This window comes from Opisthocomus hoazin, chromosome 6 (assembly GCF_030867145.1).
Source record: "Opisthocomus hoazin isolate bOpiHoa1 chromosome 6, bOpiHoa1.hap1, whole genome shotgun sequence".
In the NCBI taxonomy this organism is placed as follows: domain Eukaryota; kingdom Metazoa; phylum Chordata; class Aves; order Opisthocomiformes; family Opisthocomidae; genus Opisthocomus; species Opisthocomus hoazin.
The window spans coordinates 55,328,138-55,351,960 of record NC_134419.1 but is presented as its reverse complement, the minus strand read 5'-3'; the positions used below and the strand labels follow the sequence as shown (position 1 = coordinate 55,351,960).

Below are 23,823 nucleotides of genomic sequence, written 5' to 3'. Positions count from 1 at the left end.
GGTCCTCCTTCACTCTAAAACAAGGAAAAGGTGTTTTCCTTAGAGGAATCTTCAATGTATAGCCACCATTCAGATTTCTTAAATTTAAAACCCAATAAAAAGAAGATACTCACAGAACTCTGTTCCTTGCCACAGTTGTAGCCTCACCACGTTTTTGATAATTTCTTCAATTCTCACCACAGGAAGGCTACGCAGACCCACAGGACAATACTAAGAAAAAGCTTTTGGTATACAAGCAAGACAACACATTTTAAAAGCAAAATAAAACAAAACCACCCCAAAAATCCTAGAAACACCAAAACAAACAGATTTACAATGAAATAGGAGGGCTGTTCATGCAGGCTTTCAGAATTAGGGACCTGACTGCAGATGCAAAAGGGCTTGCAGTCAACAACATACACAGCCTCTCATGAACCTGTTTAGTGTTTTCCAGCATGAGTTTAAAGGACTACAGAATTTTTAGATACAGATGTCCTGCATAAAACAATTGCATTCATGTACTCAAAGGTATGATGTAAAGTAAGACTGCTATGCTCTATATTCCAAAATGACTGCAGCCATTGTCCACAACTATCTCTTAGCTGGAAAATACTATTAATTGGCACCAACTGTTCCAATATAATTACAACAATGATGCCCATCAGTTGATTAATTTTCGCATCTGCAAAGCAATAGCTCTGTTGCCTGCCTTAACAGAAACAATACATTCTTTCCCATGAATTTTGTCATCAGAGAGGTGGCTAACAGCAGTACTGTCCCTTTCAGGGCATTTGGAAAGATTTCAGTCTACAGAGTATATTATTTTCACAGCCTTTAATCTGCAGAGGATGATCTGCTTGCTTTGAATTCCTGCCCCATTTAGATTTCATACACAGCTCAGATTAAGTCCTCTTTGGGGACAACTCACAGGATCCTTCTTGCTTTACAACACAAAGCACTAAGGAAAAGTGGAGCTTTTCCACATTTTCATCTCTGCCTTCCTTTTACTGCCCAACTACTCACCCTTTTCTGAAAGGATAAGGAGAAAAATCAAGCCAGCTTTACCACCCTTAAGCTGTGATTTTCACAGCTTTCAAACAGTAAATCAAACAGTAAAGGCAATCATGAGGTTCGATTCTTCTGAAGTAAAATAGCCATTTGCTATCTGCTCCTCAAGGCCTGAACTGTCCCAAATTTATTAAAAATCCCCCTTCCCCCCCTTTTTTTTTTATCCTGTGTCTCAGTTAGCTGTCTTCTGCAATCCTCCTTCCATTCAGAGAAGCACTTCCTAGCAGGGAAGAAGGTTTCGGGGAAAAGACTGGTGGACTGCTACGGAAATCAAATACAACGCTGACCAATTCACATGCAACACAGCCAAGCATGGACTTCTGTTAAAAAAAAAGACAAGTTCTGTTTCGGGGGGTTTTTTGGGGGGGTGGGATGGGTTTGTTTGGGTTTTGTTTTGGTTTTTTTTTCATTTTATAGAGATGACTCTTGTATACCACAGCAGGTATTCCCAACAAACAATGGCAATGGATGCCATCACAACAATACAGTGGTAAAGAAAAACTTGTAAATCCAAGGTAAACACCCACTATGGAGCACATAGAAAAGAGGAGAAAGAAAGAGGGATTAATCAGTGCATATATATTGAAGAAAACTTTTCCTAAATAATCTTCCTGTATTAGAAAGAAACCAATTATACTTGCAAGTCACTTGCAGAAAATTTTAATAATTTGCCAAATATACAGCTATTAGAATTACCCTAAATATCACTTATAATTAAGTTACAAAAGTTGGTAGATAGCATAGTACAATGTTCTACAAAATAAACACATGTAATATTAACAATACCCCCTGCAGTCCAATAATGGCAAAAAATAGCAAATGAAATTACAAACACATACAAATTAGAGATTGAGTGACAGCTTTAGACACTTGAATCAAAGAAACTGAGACCAGACTAGACACATTCATCCATCAAGCACAATTAATGTAGAATTTTAGATTTTAAAAACAATTAACAACACATCAGGTGCAATTTCACATGCTTTCATTTATCTTCCAGTACAGTTCCCAGTGTATTAAAGTGCCTTTGTGCACTCTAGTTTCATTTATAGTCAGGTGCAACACATCATATTTGGAAGGTACTTCATAGGTCACTTTTTTTTTTTAAAATACAATAACTATTTGAACAAATGCACATCATTCATACTAGGGTGGTTTTAACATATCTTTGTTCTGACTATTTGCTGCTGAACGTCATATAACAAAGAAATTAAACTTCAAATACACAGGGCCCATCTCCACTAGAGCACTAGAGTACAGTAAAAGATAATTCTTGAAGTGTGTTTTCTGCTGTACTATCCTTAGCTTTTCTCATTTTTTCCCCTTTCAAACATTGCTCAGTTACGTTCGTCCTTTGGATGACAACCTTCTCTGCAGCCTTCATTTATAGATTGCCGTGAACATGGCAAACGGGCAGTATTTGGCCTACGGCTACGCAGAGGAATGTACTTCCCAGCTAACATCCTACAACGGTCTGTTGTCACTCGGTGAATACGCATGGCATATTCTCCCTCTGAGATACCCGAAGACTTGCAGCCTTTGGATCTTATCTGCAGCTATTACCTGCGCTGCAGAACGGACCAGATGTCCTACTCGGGGCTCCTCGGGAACTTTCACCACTTCCCGCTATGCTACCTTCTTAAACCCAAACCTCAATATTAACTGCAGTAAGAAAACTTCAAGCAGTCTGGCTGTCACTCACCTTGCCCCCAAAATGTCCTCTTGAAAACACAGAAAAACACAATCCATTCTCCCATGGACAAGCTCTCCACTAAGATTCCAATCCCACTCTTTCATGGGAAAGAATGCAAAAGCAAAATTGTATTTCCCACAGTATTTGAGGCATTTTGATGGTGTTTTTCAGTACCTGCACTTTAAGAGCAGGTATGGTGCATAATTTTTTTAGGAAATAAAAATTTCACTTTAAATCACTCCACAATGATGCTACAGAAGGTTACCAGTGGCAAGGGCTGAAGGTGGCACCCGGCAGGAAAGCTTACTTGGAGAAAAAAAAAAAAATTAGGAGGGACCATGAACAACTAGTCAGAACTTTAAACAGCAGATGTGGATGCAACTCTCTATCCTTCCACTGTCTTCCCACGCTCGATAGTACTTCACATTACGAAATGAGAAAGCAATTGCAATGATTTGTAAGTTCAGGCTGAAAGCACCCCGCCTGACGTGCCCAGCGCAGGTGATGCCTTCCCTTTGCCACTGCTGCTGTTCCATGTGAAAAGGCCCACTTCAAATGCTGCGTAATCCAGACTCGGATCAGCAGGAGCTCTCTACAGCTGAGGAAGTTTTACTGGAGCTCGAGATGTCTAACACACTAGCATCACTTAAAAAATCACAGTCACTGAAGCATTTCAAGATTGTATGCACTCTGTTAATCAAACTAAAGGGAATTCATGATTTCCTAATCTACCAAGTGCTTTAAAAGTTCTCCATGAAACTCTAGGGTTATGGACAAGAACAGTTTGACTATGCATTACAGCAGGAAGAAAAATGGAAACCAGTACAAGTTTCATGTGAATCACAACTATACGTAAAGTCTCTGGTTTAGTTCATAAAATGATTTGATTAAAATAGTTTAAACATCTCATAACGGTATAGTAATTTCCAATGTAATTTATGCAATAAATTCCACCCATGTCCAAAAATACCATATATGTAAATGCTTTTCTATAAAACTTTATACAATTCAAGCTCTCATTAGGTAAGCCTACACACAATTCTCACAATCACCTAGGCAGAAAGACTTCAGAAAAGTATACTCTCAGAGAGTACACCAACAACAATGCTTCCATGAACCTTCCCTTTTGACAATCGATTCTGCTAAATCAAAATGTTATTGCTTAAAATCAAAACAGATGGGTTTCATCAATGACATCAGCACTCAGACACACCACACCAGTCTGGGGAAGGGACCTGCTTTCAGTTTTATGGGACAGCAGAACCTATAAGCCTTGTTACCATTTCCAGAAAGATTTCCACATAACTGTCGCCTGTCCTGTACGCTTCGTACAGAGAACAAGAGAGGCATTACTGGGAGGGGGGGAGAGAGGGAGAGAGATCGATGGCAACGTTTACATTCAGTGACCAGTGTCTCCCTCTTCATTTTCTACTTAATTCTGTCATCTGTTTAATGATTTCTGCGAATACATCTCCAACTAAACTGAAAAAGATCTGATCAGATACAAGACACTACAAACACCAAATCTAAAATGTGCAAGAACAATGTGAATATAATGCCTTTGCAGGCTTAAATTCACAGCTGGTACTATGCCAAAACACCTCTTCAGCAAGCTTTATTTACATTGCTTCCAATTAAAAATACTGTAATCTCTCAAGATACATTTTAAATTAACAGAAACATATCCATAATAATTACCGGTAAAAAAAAATGATAAAATTATTTTATTTTTTTAAATTCAAAATATTCTGACAGTTTAGCAATATTCCAGGTGCATTACAAATACTGCCATAGTCAACACAACAATGAATACTTAAAAAGCATTCAAACACTGAAGACTTATCTTAAAGCAGAGACAGGAGAATGTGCTTATACTAAGAGCATACGGATCATTTTCCAATAACTGACTTCTTTGAGGCAGATGTGTCATTTCTCCGGCACAAAATGGATTAAAATCCAGAAGAGATGAATTACACAGGACAAAAATTCAGATGTATAAATGTTTCCCCCTGTATTTTCCATAAAACACTGTGAATTTATCATACAAGGCCACTACCAGCCTAGACTGCTCTAGTGTTGACTATTTACAGGATAGAACAACAAAACCGTAACAGAGAAACCAGCGTCAAACCAAGCAAAACCACAGACTCTTCCTAGAATATGGCTTAAATTAGTTCACAGAGAGTTGGGAATATATTAACTATATGGTGCAATGGAAATACCAGGTAGAAAAAAATACTTCATCTTCCTGGTATTCGCCCCTCAGCCTTCACCATAATTTGCATAAAATTTTCAACAAAATAACACTGTCCCTCCTGCAAGTGTTTTTTCCCATGCTTTAAAAACATTGTTACTAACAGATTGGTTTCATTCTTGAATGTATTGGCCAACATTAGCTCTAAAGTTTAAACAATGTAGTTCTACACATAATACCCTGTTTCTTCCAATTAACTCAGGTTCTCAAACAGCTAAAACTTCAGCTTTATTTAAAACAACATATTTGTTTGAAAAAGTATTTATCTCTTTCTGATATAGAAAACACATGTTAAATCAAGAACTTGCAAAGACACAAATGAGTGCATAGTGCAGAACATGATACAGAGAGAGCAGCAAGGCCACGGTGTCACATTAAGTCCACATGTAAAAGATGTATGTTTCCAATGATCAAATCCATTCTTAAACATTTTACTTCTGGGGCTTGCTTAAAGCATTAAAATCTCGCTCTACAGATGGCAAGACTCCTCCGTCCTGACTTTTTGTACAGCTGGCTATACAGGCATGGTAGGACAGCCACGTACACAGCACACAGAAGAGACACACCAAAAATGCTTTGGATATGTCATCCAGACCTCAAATATTCCATATGAAAGCTTGAATTTTTCCTGTGAAAAACAAGGAAGTGGGACAACTTTCAAACTACACTGCTTGCCTGTGTGTTGTTAAAAAAACCAAGGAAGCCGGCTACAGCCCAGGGTAAGAGCGCCACACCTGCACACCTCCGCTGACACACGCAGAGGCACATCTGGTTGCTCCAGGGCTGAACGAGATCTTCACAGCAAAGGGTCCTTCACCTGTATGGCTCGTCCCTTCCAGTCGGTGCTCCCCAGCAGTGGCAATGTGAAACGCCTGCATTGCTTGTTGCAAAAATACAAGCGGCAAACGGCTAGAGGAAATCTCTGTATGCTTACTCAAAATGCTTTGCTTCCCCATTCAATTAGTTTGCTTTTAAAAGCATTTTTTTGGAGAAGGGCCATGAGAACAAAGGAGTGAGGCATGCCCCTCAGTCACAACATCAGACACTCCATTAACAGATCGGCTTAATCTCCTAAACCAAATTAGTTCCTGGAACACCTCGCGTTTGCATTCTTTTACTGTTTCTTAGGAACAAACAGTCTCTCTGGCAGTTGTGCAGCTTAAGCCTGTAACCAATATTTTACTCCAGCATTTTCTTAGCACCTCAACACAAATTATGTTGTAGCTTGTCTATGGTGAACATCGGCTACAGACAACCACCAAGAGGCAAAGCGCCCACACCAAGGCTGAAAGAACAGCAGTATCATCCCGTGACACTGAAAAACACTTTTTGATACACTGGCTTCCAGGTTAGATTACTGACTCAAAAAAGGATTTCTCTCAAAGTAGGGTTAACTCCAGTTATTCAAATACAGTAAACACGAGAGGGCAGTACTGAGGACATCAATTCTGCACATTAAGAGTTTTCAGTCCATTTTCTAAAAACCTGTTAATGGAGATAGGGCTCAGTGTCAAGGCTAAGTGGGCAAATGTTATCTATGCTAAAGTCATCACAGGAACTAACATAACCCTTGCTTATAGTACAACTGTACTCCTTGGATTTAAGCCAACATTTCATTCTACTAATTTACCTATGTTGCTTAATTCTCCAGTATTTTCATCTGTTCACACTCCCTAATTAACTATCAATTATTTTCCTGAGTGAGATTATAAAAAGTTAAACCCTTCTACCAAAAGTACAAAGACAAATATAGAACAATACAAACCCAGTTATACAGCGTTACAAGTGCAGAAATTCTTCATGTTGCTGCTCTTCTTTATCATTGGCCCCCAGTAAAAACCATAGCAAAGAATTTAGCTATCCAAAATATTTTGAAGTACTGTGATTAAACTCTTCAGACCATAAATGTAGCCCTCATCCTTTGTGTTGCTAGGAAACACATGAGCAAAATCTATCATTCGGATTTCTACGTTTGGTCTTTCCTTGATCTCTGCTGGCATGTGACAGAAAACTTTTTCCAGTTGGGGTATAACGTTTCCGTTCAGATGCTCTTGAGTAATGCACGTGCTGCTTTTCCACACGTTGTCTTGCTCCAAGTTTTCAACTTTTAGTGAGAGTTGACTGTGGTGCCTCTTAGAATATGCCTTTTTGTGAAGTGCGTAAAATTTGGACAAGCCTTTACTTACAGAGGCCTCAATTTTTCCATTCTCTGTAGAATTTATTACATGAATATTATTATTATACTCCAGTATGTCTCCACTTGATAACAGTCCTTTGGGCACTCCTCTCTTCTCTGCCAAGGTGACATCACTCAACCGCACCGTTGTTGACTGACATGAACCTTCGTAAACAAAGAGTAATGAGCTTGCATAAAAGTTGAGTTGCTTCTGCCCTTCAAACCACTCCAAAATTTTCTCAATCTTCTGAATGCTGGCAGCTATTGCATCTTTTCTCAAGCAGTACCCATTGTGGAAAAATTTTGAGATGCCTGCAAGAAATAGACACGTTTTGGGATTATTTTCACCTCTGAAAAGAAAACAAAAATTTCTTTTGGGATGGGAATAGTTCTTGATTTGAAGAAACAGATGGTATTCACAAAGTTTCCTTTCAGGCAATTATTAACTAACTCAGAAGAGAACCGAGGAACTCAGGCACCTTCAGTCACCCCTATAAGGCCGACCGTATAATACTACAGATTGGGCTTGGATTGTAAATAAAATTAACTAATCCATGTACCAAACAATAGATGACCATTGTTCCTGCTCCCCATGTCACTTTAGTAAGCATCTGGACAGTTTTGGGCAGGGACCCATTCAATTCTCCAGGGATAAAGAAGCTCCAGCAGCTCTTTATCATGAGTGACAGAGCTGACAAGTTAGTCCCAGCTCCAGAGAGGTGTGTTTGTGCATGTGTCCTTCTGTCTCTTGGTGGGGGACAGATGAACAGATATCAATTAATAACTAGTTTGAAATGGTCATCACCACCACATAGACATACAATGGTAGTGTTGGGCATCAGCAGCGTTTTTATTTATTTTTTATGTAGAGCAACACATGGATGGACTTCAAACGAAAAGGTCACTGTAACTGAAAGGTGCATTTACGGTAGCTTTCTAATACAGAAGACAGGATGTATTCACAGAAGACAACCAGAAATAAAAAAACATAACATTAAATGCTTCTAAAAGTTTTCTAGTTCATTATCCTCTCAAAGCCACAAAGAAATTTAATTCTACCACTATCATCCCCTTGTTAGGAGTAACAGACACATGACGAGGAAATTCCTATAGACTGCACCGATATTAAAGCCAACTGGAAACTTAATTTAGGAACAACTGGTAGTTCAAATGATACAGGAAACTGCTGAAGACCCATCTGACAAGAGGAGAAAAAATGGACTGTTAAAATGGGAACACACAGACCACTTTTTCCATAAAGTTCTATAACTAAGTAAATAAATGAAAAAAATATCCCAGAGCACCAAGTCCTGACACACAAATTCCCTTACCGTCCTTTACTGTTTCCTTTGTCAGGCTCCTTCCATAGTGCTGGTTCTGCATCTCATAGCTGCCGGAAGAGGCATGGTAAACCTGCAGGAAACAAGGAGGTAACTCTGCAGTCATTTCAAACGACCAGCACTTCTGCAGAGCTACGAGACACCTCCACACAGGCTGCAAAGCCTCGGGTGCCATCCGCCCCTCGCACAGCTCTCAGCACTTGCAGCGGCCAGCCCTGCACGCTAGCACTCTCATCTGCAAAACCCTCCCCTTCGCACCCGGGGTCTGAGCTATCGCTTTGCTGCAGGGGAAACGACATCATCGCATTGGCAAAAGGCACCACAGCCATTGCGTGAGAACGTTTAACGTGGCACCTGACTTGCAAATCAATGCCAGGACTTGAAACTGTCATACTCCAACTCATGTTAAATATTAAATCCGTAAGGCGTAACAAGCTCAAAAATTCAATGCAATTATTTTCCAGTTCTTAAAACTATAAAAATATTAAGCACAGCAGCAAAACAGTACGAAACACTATGATGTGACCAGGAAGAACCAACTCCACAAGACCCATCTGAAACTATAATTGCTGGCACAAATGAGGTTATACTCAGTAAATGACAGCAGTCGAATAAAAGCTCCATTCCAGCACTGACAGTCATACATCAGCTCTCGCCTGAAAGGGAGGCGACTCATATGGGTACAGTTTTGTCCAGATCAGGAATTGTCCAAGCTTAACAACTTCATTCAGTAATGTTTTACACAGAGACACATTTTCTCTCTAACCAAAATAATTTCCATAGCAGGAACGTGCCAGCCACCCAGGCCTAAGTATAATTTGTTTATGAGAGTGTAGACAATTCTTATTTGCAGAAATAATGGTGTTACCAAGCAGGCAGCTGTCTCTGGCAGAAACTTCACACTTGGCACTCGTTCAGACCACCCAACCCTGCGGCACCCATCCTGCCCGCAGCACCCTGCCCTCCCTTCACCCGCCATAAAGAGAGAGGATCCCACGAGAAACAAGTCGGGGAGCACCCATGAGCCGCCTGCCCCGATCCCTCCTTTGGGGTCTGTTTGTTGCTGTAGCCCACAGAGAAAGTCCACAACAGTGAAACATCAGCACACAGAAAGGAGCAGTACCTGAGAAACAATTTAAAAAATAAAAATTCTGTTTCCACTGCGGCCCCCCACCCCGAAACCTCTCTCCCCCATCCAACCCACGACGAGCACAGTACGAAAACACAGGTCCATAACTCCTGCTTCGCAAAGTAGCTGGGAAGGAAAGTCTCAAATAGCTCTTATTTTGACAAAGATGGAAGTAATTAAATTCAGGGTCCCCGAGGAGCTTAAATAATAGTGTGTGGAAACTGATTTCTGTCATCAACCACAAATTGAAGAGGCAGTAAATAATTCCGGTTATTCTACAGAAAAAACAGTTGTAAGCCTCAATGTTTAAAACTCACTTGGTGAAACTTCCTGCTGTTACGATTCCTATTTCCAGTGTTACAATACTTACAGAAACTGAGCTTCTGATGTCTATAAATTGCAGAGGTGAGTTATTCTAAAACAGCATCTGACGAGTGAGATTTTGGTTTCATGAAAATGATCATTTCTCACCACTTTGTTTTTTTCAAAGCACACAGAAGAGATATAGCATACATCATATGAACCCAAAGATTATTTATATAAATACTTAAGGTACCAAAGTTACTTCAAAAAAAAGTCACAAAAACTTTGAAAAACTTTTCAAAGAGCCACAAGCCAACGGTGATTAAATAAAACAAGAATAAAAAAAATGTATTGCTTAGGAAGAGGATCAAGAGTTTGACAATTACAGCTAAGTTTTCACTATCTGTGTCTTCATTTTAATAATATTAAATGTTCTCGTTTAGTCTGTCTAGGGACAGCTTCCTCCATACATCAGCACTGCAGCACGCTCCTGAACAAATAAACTTGTTTACCAGAACCTTATCTCTTCCCCATAGGAGCTAACAGTTTTTGTGACATGGGCACTTGCTCAAAAATGCCGATTAAGATCTGCAAGTTCATTTTGTTTTCCAAAGAAATGCTGGAGCAGCACATAAGCCCTCCATGCTTCCGAGCTGGGTTTCCCATGAAGCCACCGTACCTCTTCTCATAATTTGCACAAACCCATTCCCCCCAAATGGCTTTCTACATATAGTTTAAAAATACCCAGGCAGATGCGCATGTTTTGCATTAACAGTGCATTTTTAACTACACAAAATGGTTGATGACAAACTACCAAGTCCTACACACCTACCAACAGTGTAACATATACATTTAACTATCTTGTGAACAAGCAAAGACCCAGAATACCCGTGGTTACCAAGGGGCTTGGCTGCAGCCCACAGCATTAAAGGGCAACATCTATAGGTAATCGTGAAAGTATTCTCCACGTTAGCCAACGAGCTGTCTCTCGATACTGCATCAAGCCTTTTCTCAACTCTAAGGAAGTGACTATGTGAAACATTCCTGGAAACCCTCAACCATATACAAACACATTTAGCCCCATACTGAAAGCAGACGAACAGAAACTCCAGTTCAAACAGACACAATCTTTCATCAGTTCTTGCCTCACACTCACCTACCCCCCCTTACCCCCCCCGAAAAGACAGGGATGGCTGTGCTGTAGTAGCAAAAAACTAAAATCAACTTCCTAGTCTATGGACCTCTTGCTTCATCACGCTTTTGTTCACACCATCACCGCTACTAATCTGCTACTAACCCTTCCCAAAAGGATACTTGCCCTTGAACCAACCTTTTTCTGTGTCCCTGTTGTTGCAGCTGCCTGCACTACCCTATTTCTGTCAAAACGATGACAAGTCAGTCAAATCTGTAACCTTAACAATGGCCAAGAAAATATTTCGACATATCCATTTCTTGTCCACTTGCCACAGCTCGTCACATGTTTGTTCTGTATTCACAAGGATTCACTGTACAGTGCAAGACAAAGAAAACTCTCTATCTGATCTCCAAAACATCGCCTTCAAGAAAACTCCTGCTTCCTCAGTGACATCCATGCATTTTTACTACACAAGATGCGAGCTGTTTCACCTGACAATGCGCAGGCTCCTCCTTGAGCCTACAAGCAGCTCCCGTTCAGTGAGGTTTCTGCATAAACAGAACTGGAATCCAGCATGTGAACAGGTTCAGTTTTTTCATTAGTAGTAGTAGCCACCCAGTATAGGTGCCATGTCAAAAAATCCAGACGATTAACTGTCGAGGCAAATTATCTTTGGACTTCCTCAGCCTGCATTTGGCTTTCGTTCCCCACGGGGTGTTAAGCTATTGCTGCTTGCATACAGATGCATATTTTTTGGCACCCTTTTTACAATTACGGTTAGTGCATCTGACTTCTCAAACTGAGGGAAACCTTGAGCTAAATAAAAAGTTGGTCCAGTGTGCTCTTTAAAAAAAACACAACCCTTTCAAGGTTTGGAAGCCTTGCAACCGCAGCTTTAGGACATTAAGCTGAGGACCTGATTCAGGAAAAGAAATATGTAATGTTATGTAATGTTATTTACAGTAATTCAGTACTGACTTCCATGGTGAGGCAGAAAAATACCTACACTGTTCAAATACTTATCTGCAGCAAATCCCTAACTCCAGAAAGTGTAATTTAAACACATATTAATTAAGACTAGCCTGTGTGGTGGAGATACTGCTATCACAAATAAAAATCTCTGTTAAGTAACTTGCAGACATCTTTCACATCTGCAAAAAGTATTAACTAATCCACATTATCAACACTGGAAAAAAAATATTTTGAGCAGGCTTGTCCAATGCTACAGAGGGGCACCTGGAGAGCGATGGCCAACTCGATTGCACGCATGATGCAGACTCGTGCACTGCTGACATTCCCTCGCACGAGCCTGTGCCTGGGAAGCGCTCTCCCACGGGGCTCCCGGTGCCCTTCCCTGCTCGGCCGTACGCCCCATGAGGGCAGCCCAGGACCTGGTCTTCTAAGCAAGGACATCAAGATTAGAGACACACGGTCTGATGCAGAGACATCCAGACTTCAAAGGACAAAGGCCTGAGCTGTCCACCTCTTGTATTTTTCCCATGTATATACTTAAGTTGCCCCTATTTTACACTCATACAGGTAAGAGTGAGCGAGTGTTTAAATACCACACAGAGTTCTCTGTTTACAGCAAGGCACCTCTGCACTCGTAACTGGCATCTGAAGGTCAGTACCACAGCCTGCTGCCAAAACTGGAGCTGAGCCGAAAGCAGGGGGTAAGCAGGCAGCACCCCAGCTAACCCAACGGTGTTCGACATCTGCACAAGCTCGCCACCTCTGTAGGGGCAACTCCAGCACCAGGCCGAGACCCACACTCACAACTGGGTGCCTTTTGCCTGGACCTCACGACTGTCCCCATATAAACACCGAGGTTTCCTTCACGTCTGAAGAACTCTGGTTTCTCCACAGTCCTGTGACCTCTCAGGGACTGATCCTGCCACAGCAGAAGACAAACACTGAGTTTTAACAAGTCTTACTTCTCCTTTTTCCAAACAAAAGTAAAATAAGGATTTGAAGAAAAAATGACAAAGGGAGAACTTTTTTAAACATAATTCTCTTATTTGATACTACTGCTTTACAGCCATGCTCTAACATTATTACTGCTGCTGTGAACATGCCTGTTTATCTAAATCCATTTAGCTAAACACCTCCCCCTCTCTTTTTTTTAAATTATGTTGTTGTTACTAGACCACAAATGATGTAAGTACACACATCCCTGCTTGCTGCTCGCTTGAAAATTCAGCACAGGAAGGATACATCCCTGCTTCTAAGACTATACATATATATATTATTCTGTCTTTTTTACTTCTTTCTTTGTTCTTTTGGTATTTGACAGAGTGCTTTATATAATTAAATATACCACCAAATGCTCTGACAATCAATATGAAGTTTTATAAGGTCTTTACATAAATAAGTTCTAGAATGAAATTATGTTGAAACTAATTCAATGAAAAAGCAGACTAATAATCTCCTAAATAAAAGAAACAACAACACTGCAGTTAAATCATGAACCATTTTAAAAACAGCTTAATACATAATTCTGGACTCCCGGAACTTCCACGGAGCACCTCATTAGAATAAACTTCTTTTATGCCCCCTTTTTATATAAAGGGGGGGTAGGGAATGCCATCTCTCACCTCATCCATCATCAGCTTTTTCCTAACACACAGGAAATCTTATCAGCCATAAGGAAACAAGTGGACCAGCTGTCATATACATGACGAGTCTTCTCATGCAAGGAAAAAATGCTGGGAAAAAATGCCAGGGTACCCATCTGCTAGAACTCGCCCAGGAGGATGACAGATGAGACTCCTGAACTCTGCAAATGAAGTACTTCTGAAACACACCCTTCAATCCACCAGCAGACACCGGACTCCAAGGAATTGCTGCAATCCGTTCCGCAGCATGGATTTGGCACCGTCAGACTGAGAAACAGAGGAGCCGGACTCAGCTGCAAGAACCGGGGAGTGCAAGTGGAGAGAGAGAAAAGCGCAGGCGGTGGTGGCGCACAGAGGCCACACAGCAGCACAGAGAAACCACCCAGAGCCTTGGTTTACTGCTCATTTCAACCACTGCAGACATCCACTGCCAGATTTTGGGGGGAGCTTGCTTGTTTGGAGGGGGGGGGGGGGGGTGTCAGGGATTTTGGTTGGTTTCTTTCATTTGCTGTGAAGGGTGGGGTTTTTTATCATTTCGTGCATTTGGTTTTGGGGCTTTTTTTAGTTTTTGTTTTGTTTTCGTGTTTTTTTAAACATCAAAGCTTGAATTAGACTTCCAAATGCAAACAACTCCAGTCCTGGTGATTTTTACTGTGGAAGAATATGAACACTAGATGCAGGATTTAATAGCTTTGCTATTCCTCCCTTCCTAAATCTTGTTAGTAACACATCAGAGCTGATGAAAATTTCCACGATACTAGAAAGGGTTCATAAAGAACTCATAAAATGGTCTCAGCTGCAGTCAGTTTTAAAATATCTTGGAGAAAAATGTGCTGTAGATTAGGAAATTCACTTGTAAAAACAGCTTTCATGAGGTATCTGCATTACTGCATGCAATAGTTCATAGGCACAAACAATGAAAGTAAATGATGGATTATACTGGTCAAGTTACTTAATCGCTCGTTTGTGCTTTAAACACGTTTCAGAAATCTTACGGACTATGTGATACTGCAGTCAAGATGTTCTGAAGAAAAAGAAAACCTGCAGAAATTAGGAACTGAGGATTCCGAATGGATTGCGAATCCAAAGTGAGATCACAACCCACACATTCTGCTTGTACTCAGCAGCATACAAAATACCCTATTTTTAATACTGCATGCACTGCGAAGATATTTCTTATATATTTATATGCCTACTACTGAAACCATCCTGCAACTTGTATTTTTGCTATTGGAACCGTACCTTAGTTTTCCAACTTATATTTAAACTCTCACAGCTTTCATAACAAATCTATGTTCTCATCTGTTAAAGAAAGGAACCTCTCCACTAAATATGAAACTGGGTTTTTAACCAACGTTACTGAGATGACTCTATTTTCTAAATGTGTTTCCATGCATTTATTCTGTCTAGTCTGTGCATTAAGACGAATATAGTTTAGCACATGCCAAATGCCAGAACTATGTACATAAATCAAAGCTCTGCCAGATCGGAGGCTCGCTTCTTTTAAGGACAAACCATACACATTTTTATAGATAAACAGATGACTGCTTATTTACCAGGGCATAAAAAAAGCTGTATCAATGGCTTCTGGGGTAAAAGCCACTACAAATAAATTTTGTGGTAAAAACCCCCCAACTAACATATTTTTGCTTGTATCTGTGACAGCTTATACAATACCTGCTTTAAAAAAATAGATAACTACATTTTCTACTTTTCCTGGCCCTCTCTTGCTCTTCTAAAACAGACGCTTCATAAGCAAGCCCAGCCCCATGTTAAAAATATCATTGAACAGACAGATTAAAAACAAAACCCTACACGTTCTGAATTGTGTTATACCATGTTTTGTCCATGTTTAGTAACCTTTACCCAGTATGTTAGCGGGTACAGGCAGTAATTCCCATACAGGAGAACATTTTACATTCTGGCCAGAATCACGCAAAGATAAAGCAAGCAGACAGGCAGAGAGCACCCCACAATCAAGAGGCAGCAAGCTGAGCAGAGAAAATGCGTTGTGAATTTAGACTTCGCTAAGTGTTGAGTGAGGGGAGGAGGAACCTTTTGAATTCTTTTTGGAAAATAACTTCCAACATGCAATTTGGTACCAAAGGCACAAAACAAATCTCACCTAGTTAAACACTGGATGGGAAACTGCAATGCTTCGGGGAACCATCATTATACTTACAGTTTGAATTAGGGAATCAAAAGAATTTCTACAACAGGATAAAGATACCAATAAACGACGATGTCAGAAAAAAACAGTCACAAGCAAAAATACCGTGGAAGCAGGCATTCGTTCCTGTTGCACTGTCATGAAACAAAGGATGTGAAGTACATTGTTTTATACATCAGATAAGAAAGGTTATGTAACGACATAAGCCAAATCCAAAGCTATAATCTCCAGCCTTCCTTCGTGATCTAAACTGTTTGACTGGTTTTTGACTCAACTCCCACGTTCGTTCTCATAGGCTTACATAATTACAACTCATGACCACTATAATTTATAGCTGTAAAAGCTTATCTCAAGACAGAGTTAAGGCTGAGAGCCTAGGCAATTAAGTACAAAACACTGCAGAGATATTAGAATTATTTCAAACAATGGTGCAATCTGTGTGCTGTTGCTATCTAACAGCAAAGGGGAAGCTTATCAAAGTCTTCAGCCATTTATGTTTGTTGATGCAGAGTTTGAGAAGCCCTGGCTTTGTGTATGAGAGAAGGAAAACAGAAATCTCCTATCGAAAAGAAAATTATTCCTGCGCTAATCATAGCAGAAAAAAGGACTTCAAATGTACAGCATCAGGAATTCATTACTGACACCAACACATTTATGCTACTGATCCATAAATGTTCTGTACAGCTTTTCTTTACACTGTTTTAGAGTAGCCAATATACAAATATTTAGTCTTCATCTTTCGTCACCTAATATAAGGAAATGTAATAAAGTTAGCATGGACATCTGCAGGGCTTTATCCATCTCAAACTAACCTTCAACTAAGTTGTTCCTCGAGCATCAAAATGATGTAAACATCGAAAGACGTGTTCTTCTGGTGGAAAGCTTCTTTAAATGCAGAATGTAAGCAGCTATTTATAACTACACGCATCACCTCTGAGAGCTAACCTACTCTTCCCTAAATAGAATAATTCTGTAAAAAATATTTTTATTTAGAAAATAAACCAAGATGAAAAATTTGGCAAGGATACAGCTTTTTATTAATTATTATAAAGACTGGTTCAGTGTGTAAATCTCCGATATAAGCCTAAAAGTCAAAAAAATACTTTGATAATATGAAATATCTCCTATGTGAGAAGAATTAATCGCAACTACATTCAGTTTTAAATTACTGTGGTCGGTCCCAACCCCTTTGTTGTGTACATACACAGAACCCAGGTTGCAAATAGATTCCCAGAAGGGACACGGCCAAGTTAAACACTTGTTGTGAACAAGAGCAGAGTTTTGGAACATATTTCACACAACAGTTGATACCAGTACTACCAACATATTTAGATAACGCTTTATTTAGGTAAAATTCAAGAGGACTGTCATTTGCTAGAAAAACTAGGCACTGTATCTGCTGCGGGACAACAGGCCAGAGTATAAGCTGAATCTGAAAACCAAACAGGTTCTTACCCTCATGCCAAGTACCAAAAAGCCAATTTCTTCCATCAGCGGGTACTTGCTGACCTGCTGCTGTATCTTCTCAGCTGAAGCATATGGATCATAACTTTTCTGACCTATTTTCACATCCATTATGCAAGGCTTATTAAACTTACGGGTCACATCTTCCAGTTTTAGATAGGTATCTGTTAAAAAGACAAAACTTTTGTAAACAATGGGTTGAAGCAAAGTAATTATATAGTTTTTGCTGAGCTTCTGTGGAGGAAGGAGAACTGTTTAAGGCTTAACAACACGCGAGCTCTTTAAGAGTCGAATTTGTCTCTGAACACAGACTAAATCATGGTCATTGACACTCACAAATTCCGTTGGCATTAAACTCTAAATGCCTGACTGTTTAGAAAATTGTATACAATTAAACTGCACTAACCTAGCACTCAAATTCAAATGATTGCACAGATGAAATTCATAATAGTTTTTATTAAGCCATTAACATATTTCAAACAACACTAATAAGCACATACAAATGCAGGTTACTACATGGCTGGTTTTGCAATGGAGATGGTGTTTTCTTTCTCTGTGTGAAAGGGCTAGAATTAAAATGGCAATTTTTCTTTCTGTCATTTCAAAAATAAAATTAACATTTAAGAGTCCTGCCCTACAGGGGCCTAAATGCATCTCATTTCTCTTCCTTTTTATCCTACTCCCATCTGTACTCACTTCTCACAGCACACCTTTTAGGGAAAACACTCCTCGAATCCTAGGCTGCCTTTCATCCATTTCCAAAAACCCCATCGGGAGAGTGGGTGGACCAAAAAACCCCCAAGCCCTTGGAGTGCCTGAAGATTTATAGGAGTATCAAAAACCTGGTCAAACTGGTTTATGTGTTTCTCCAGTGCAGGTAAGACACTATTTCCAACATGATCTACAGCACTGATTGTCCGAACGCAAGAAGAAAACAAGCTTCTGTAGCTGCCTGACTCAGAGACAACTCTGCCTGGAGGGGGCTCGCGCAGATCTCCAGCCCGTGCCAGAGCACAATACGCACCAAGACAACACACAGCATGGCATCAACACGCATCTCATTCTTCACATCACTTCTGTAAATCCACCTGTTATCAGCCACACACTTCACATTACGGTTTGTTTTTCTTTCAAGTACAGCCTGTTCCACGAGTGCATTTCTTTGGATTTAACGCAATCCGAATACACAAACCTGTTATAGTATTCCCCATACCTGCAGCATAATCTAAAGTGGGATTGCCAAAGAAAGCAAAACCAGTTCAAGTTTAAAGAGGGAAGCAGGACAAAGTGCCTTGTTTTGATAGCTGTACAGACAGGTAACAAAACCAGTTAGAGTCAAGATAAAGGGAATAAGCAACGTTCCATTTCTACAGAGTAAGTAGAAACACTTTCTTAAGGATAAGAAATGAAAGGGACTTTTATTACTTTAATAAGTCCTACTTGGAGCTTCAATTTTTACAACATCGAATGTCCCAATTCCCCAAAGTACATGTGTATCAGTCATAGGTTTGATTTAATCCTTAGATGCCTGCTTCATGTATAAATAGGACTAAGCATATTGTTAATGTAAAGTCATTCTCAGGAAAGTATGTCAAACCAATACACTACTGAAAAAAATCCAGTCTTCTACTAACTCACTGTATCAGTTCACAGTACTTTTCAATGTCCTTTGAGCTACAGAATCAATCTAGCTACAGCAAAGACAGTCTCACTACATACTAGCGCACCCATAAACCAGGTTTGTTAACTACAGCTGTAGGGATATCCAAACTAAAGTAACTCATACTTACTTTGAGAAGCCACAGACAGCAAACATACTCAATATTTGCTCACTAGATATCCCCTGAGGAGAAGTGGCACAAACACTCTCCCCATGAGAAAGTTTATTCTGCATCACCTGAACTGCAGGTGCCACTTTTTCTATTGAAAGTTTTTATACACAGGTCTAATTCAGTCAGAAATCAGCCCAGCTTTTGCAGGGCTTTGGGGAACCACTACAGAATCCAGGGGAGTCTGTATAACCTGTTAGCTATCTGTTATTAAAACAAAAACTGTAAAAAAAGTAAGCATCTTCCTTCACGCCTATCCTTTTTGCACATTACAGAAATCACTGTGATCAATAGATTTGTGTCATCCCTCTAAAACAATCCAGAAAAAAACTAAGTGAAATTCAAGGTTTTCAGCATTTAGCTCTCAAAAGCACTGAGCCAGAGGTATGCCATGGGAGGTGAGGAAACAAAATAAATACAAAAACACCTCAAAAAATGGCTGCAGTCCTTCACCACCAACTCCAAAATGCTTTGGATTATATTGTGAGCACTTCCAGACTCAAACTGTTGCAAAAACAAAGTTATACAAATTGCAAGTTACCATAAATTATTTAAATTGTTTAGATGTAATTTTTTATCAACCCTAAAACATAACTGTATATAGTGTAAAACATCTACTTCCCTAATGCAACAAAAAGTGAACCTATAAAAATAACCAGCTTAAAAAGCAGAATTTAAATCTCCCAAAACCTAGTGCACTTCCCTTCAGACAACATGCAGGCAAGACAGTCGTGCTCCTTCCATCAAAGGCATTTGCAGAGCACCCATGGTCATCCCACTGTCCTCTACTCCACTGGTTCAAATCCCTCTTTTTAAGCACCAACATTCAGCGCCTTCAAAATATTCAAAAGTTCTAAGTATCTGTCACTTAGTTCCCCATCCATTTCAGATCTGTTAAGCGAGATATCTCCCTTACTGACCTCCTAAAAATGTATTAATTACTATTTTTTTAAAAAAATAAGCATTAAAATAACTTAGTAGCTAACACTAACCCTGGGAAATACTAATGACTTGGCAAAGCACGTGAAGTATCCAGAAATGACCCATCTCTCTCTTACTTTCTGGAATTATCATTTAAGTCTTCATCGTTCGCTAACTGCTAGCTCAGAATTAAGATTATGTTACATTTATTCAGTGCACATCCCTGCTCTCAAAAAGCTCTCTGTCCTTGCAGGGACAGCAATGCCACCACAGATAAAGCATTATACCAAGTTATTTTTTCTCATTAGTTTCAGAAAAATGCACCAAGTGTTCGCACTTTGTTTTTCCTGGCACTGTTCGGTTCCTATTCGCACTGTGTTCAAGATCTACGGTCTACTGAAACAGACCCCAAAAGCACAGTATCAGAACACGTCACAAGTTTCAACAGTCACTCCTACAACATCTCGAAGCATGAGGACTGAGGCAAACACAGTAAGCTTCAGGTTCAGACATCGGCAGGTAGCACTGCTCTACCTCTCCAAGCCAGGCGCTCTCATCCCCAAGTGCCCTTCTCAAGGTCATCAAGTCTGCCGCTGAGCCTAGGTAACTAGAGCACTCTCCTTCCTCTCCCTGTTTTGTTAAACAAAAAATTGCAAATTTTTCAAGCAGTTCAGATTTTCTAAATCAGTATGTAGCACACTGCTAACCCAGAGTGCTGCTGAAAATCATGCATTCACTAACTAAAAACAGGTTAAATTAAAATCCCCTGCAGAGAAAAGTATTCATAAGGATTTTTGTATCTTAGCTTTTGTAGATAATCCTGACTATATATTTCGAGGATTTAAACAAATCATTCCTCAGAGGCTTGCCCTCTCCCTTTCTGTTTTTCAGTGGCAGGAAAGGAGGCAGGAAGATGTAGCTTGACATATTATTTACATATTTTATTACAGTCCCAATGGAGGCAAACCAAAAGATCACCAATATTCAGGAAGTATGCATGGCATGAACCACCGCAGACTTCAGCACGTACATGCTGATGCATTCAGTCCTCACTGGAATCAGAAGCGACAAAATAACTTGAGGCATCTGACTTCTTTTCATAACCTACAATACATCTCTCAAAACATATGAAAAAGCAGGGAAAAGTCTCAGTTGCTCCCAGCAACAAGGGAAGAAAAGAAAGGTTTGAAGCAGGCTTACATTTGTCTACACTGTTCTCAGTTTAGGCAACAAAAATTAGAGCACAGTATGAAATGAGCAACAGTAAAGTTACTTAAAAATAATATGTAGCAGCAACAAGTAGGCAGCAAAAAACAGAACTATCAGCAGGAGATATAAAAAGCTTATCACAGCTCCTACATCTTTATAACAACTTTTCCATTTCTTTATTAATAAACTCCAAATGCCCACAGTGCCAGTGAACCCAAAGTTCAAATCAAATTGTTTCACTCCAATTTTAGATTAGCTTAGAGAGACGCAGTGGCACCCACCTCTAACTCCAGCTCCTGTGCAGTAGTACTAGCTATTGTATTTCAGCATAACAGGACAGTTACTTTACAAATTTTTATTGATCTTGTGAATATCAGCCCATCTTTCCTGTCGCCCTTCCTATATTCTCATTTACACTCAACACGTCACCCCTTTTAGCTGACAATTTCATCCACTTACCTACATTTTTAGCATAAAGACTGATGCTTTTCCCTAATTGTTTCTCTATGAAAATAAAATCCTTGTTTTGTCTACCTTACTTACCACAGTTCCGCTTACCTGTCACATGGAAGCTCAGAGACAGTCACAGATCAAGTTCAGAGCCATTGCAATTAAGCTAATCTGGGGTTTTTTGCCCCTACCACAAGCCTACAACTCTCTTCATGTTTGTATGAACCTACTCAAACTCTCAACTCTCTACCCAAGACAACAACTCTGATGCTACATGTACAAGACACCATTCACCAAAGAGCCCTCCTTCTTCCTTATCTCATAAATAATACAACTTTGTATGAAACAAGGACACCAATGGCCATCCTGTCTCTGCCTTGGCAAACCAGGCAAGCTGTTGTTCCTCCGCGCAAACACTCTGAGAAACTATATATAGCTCAGAACTTGCAGCAAGCATAGTTTGGTAACTGTCAGATTGTTTCATTTTATTTTTGGTTTCTTAGAAGTCACCTATGCCCAATTTAGCAATAATAAGGAACTATAGGGTTCACTACGCAGCGGATGTATGGAGCTGCGTCCCCAGAGTCTGCAGAGCAGCGACAGCCAAAAGAAACATCAGGCTTCCAATGTCAAGACTGCAAAAACCTACAAATATATCCTCAATCTATATTTAAGAACTAGACACCTGTCTTGCAGCTAGATACCCTCATCTAATGTCACTGGGATGCACCACAGCAGCTAAGCATGTTGTTCAGTCTTTTGAGCCAGAGCTTAATCCATAGGTAATTTGGTGGGACAGATAACAAACCCATCCCCAATTACCCCAAAATGGCCTCTCCATGTCCCTCCTCTGTGTGGTTACTTCCCCTCTTCCTTCTTTTCTCAACTTGTTTTCCTACTTTTTATGCAGTCTAAATGCAACATTGCCGATTCTTTTCACCTCTGGTGCCAAGTACCAATGCACACACACAAATGCATCATAGAGGTTTTCTTTCATACCTGGCATTAGCAAAACTGCATTTGCAAATACCTGCTAAACAACAGATGACTTCCAGTGTGAATGGCTAACTTCTTAGCTTTGGATGTACCCAGCACGCGCGTGTTCTCTTAAACTCCATCATTTCCAATGGATTCGATGTCTATCAAGACTACACGAAACTCATTAATGCTACAGATAACAGAGTTGGCAATGGAGTGTTTTGTTTGAACCCCCGCCACAGCTCTCTATGAAGAGGGCTCCTGACAGCGCGCAGTCTTTTCAAGAAGTAAAAACAAACAAAACTAAAAGTTACTCTCCCTTTAAGCAGTTATTCCTACTGGCTACGTCTGGTCTACTGGTGGAGACCTGCCAAAATTCAGCCCCATGATGCACAGTGCTAGTGAGTTCCCAAAGTAAACTAGCGAAGTGTTGAATTACCATACCTTGGCTAGACCACACATTTTTACATCTTAAGATCCTACTGTGAATAGAAAAAATTGATTTGCAATTTGGAGGGGACGTTAAGTGAGATCCATGACACACAAACTTATGAGGCGAGGAAAAAGATAGCTCCGGTAGAGTTATTTGAGTTAGAGCCAAATAAGAAAGCGTGAAGGCAAATCTGAGCCAAGAAAGTGCTGGGTACCACCACAGTCCGCCTTTCATTTCTTTTTGCGGAGTTTAGACAACGTCTTTGGACACCGTCTCACTACTTTCTTTGGAAAACAAGTCTATCAAGTGACAGCATAAGCAAAAGAAGACAGAGTTATATTAAAGGAGCACAGCATCTAGTTTTAGTGTCCATGTATTTAAACAGGCTCCACCACATCCTTCTGTTTCTGAATGTTCCAGAAGCTGCATTTCCTCAGTGTGAATAAGTCTCTAGAAGAAAAACTAGTTTCTAAGTACATCAATAGTATCTATTTTATCTTGAAGAGACAATCTCCCAGTTGTCCCAAAATATCTTTTTCTTCCTGACTCCTACAATGCTATACAAGCACAAAGTTAAGATACCAGAGCTTTGTTACATTCAAACCAGTAACAGAGGATGACAAGCAGAGCTCCCCAGCAAGGTAATTGCTTTGTGTGATACGGCATGGCCATGAGAT

The 23,823-nt window shown here is 40.0% G+C and overlaps 1 protein-coding gene across 1 annotated transcript in view; it reads right to left on the bottom strand.

The window, feature by feature from the left end:
* Positions 1 to 1,691: 1,691 nt before the first annotated feature.
* Positions 1,692 to 23,823, bottom strand: part of IPMK (inositol polyphosphate multikinase) — a 44,749-nt gene continuing 22,617 nt past the window's right edge. The window contains exons 4-6 of the mRNA XM_075423209.1: positions 17,318 to 17,490; positions 8,502 to 8,583; positions 1,692 to 7,482 (exon numbers count right to left, since the gene is read on the bottom strand). Of these exons, the coding sequence (XP_075279324.1) occupies positions 6,848 to 7,482; positions 8,502 to 8,583; positions 17,318 to 17,490 (890 nt within the window). The 3' untranslated portion in view covers positions 1,692 to 6,847. The remainder of the gene's footprint in view (positions 7,483 to 8,501; positions 8,584 to 17,317; positions 17,491 to 23,823) is intronic.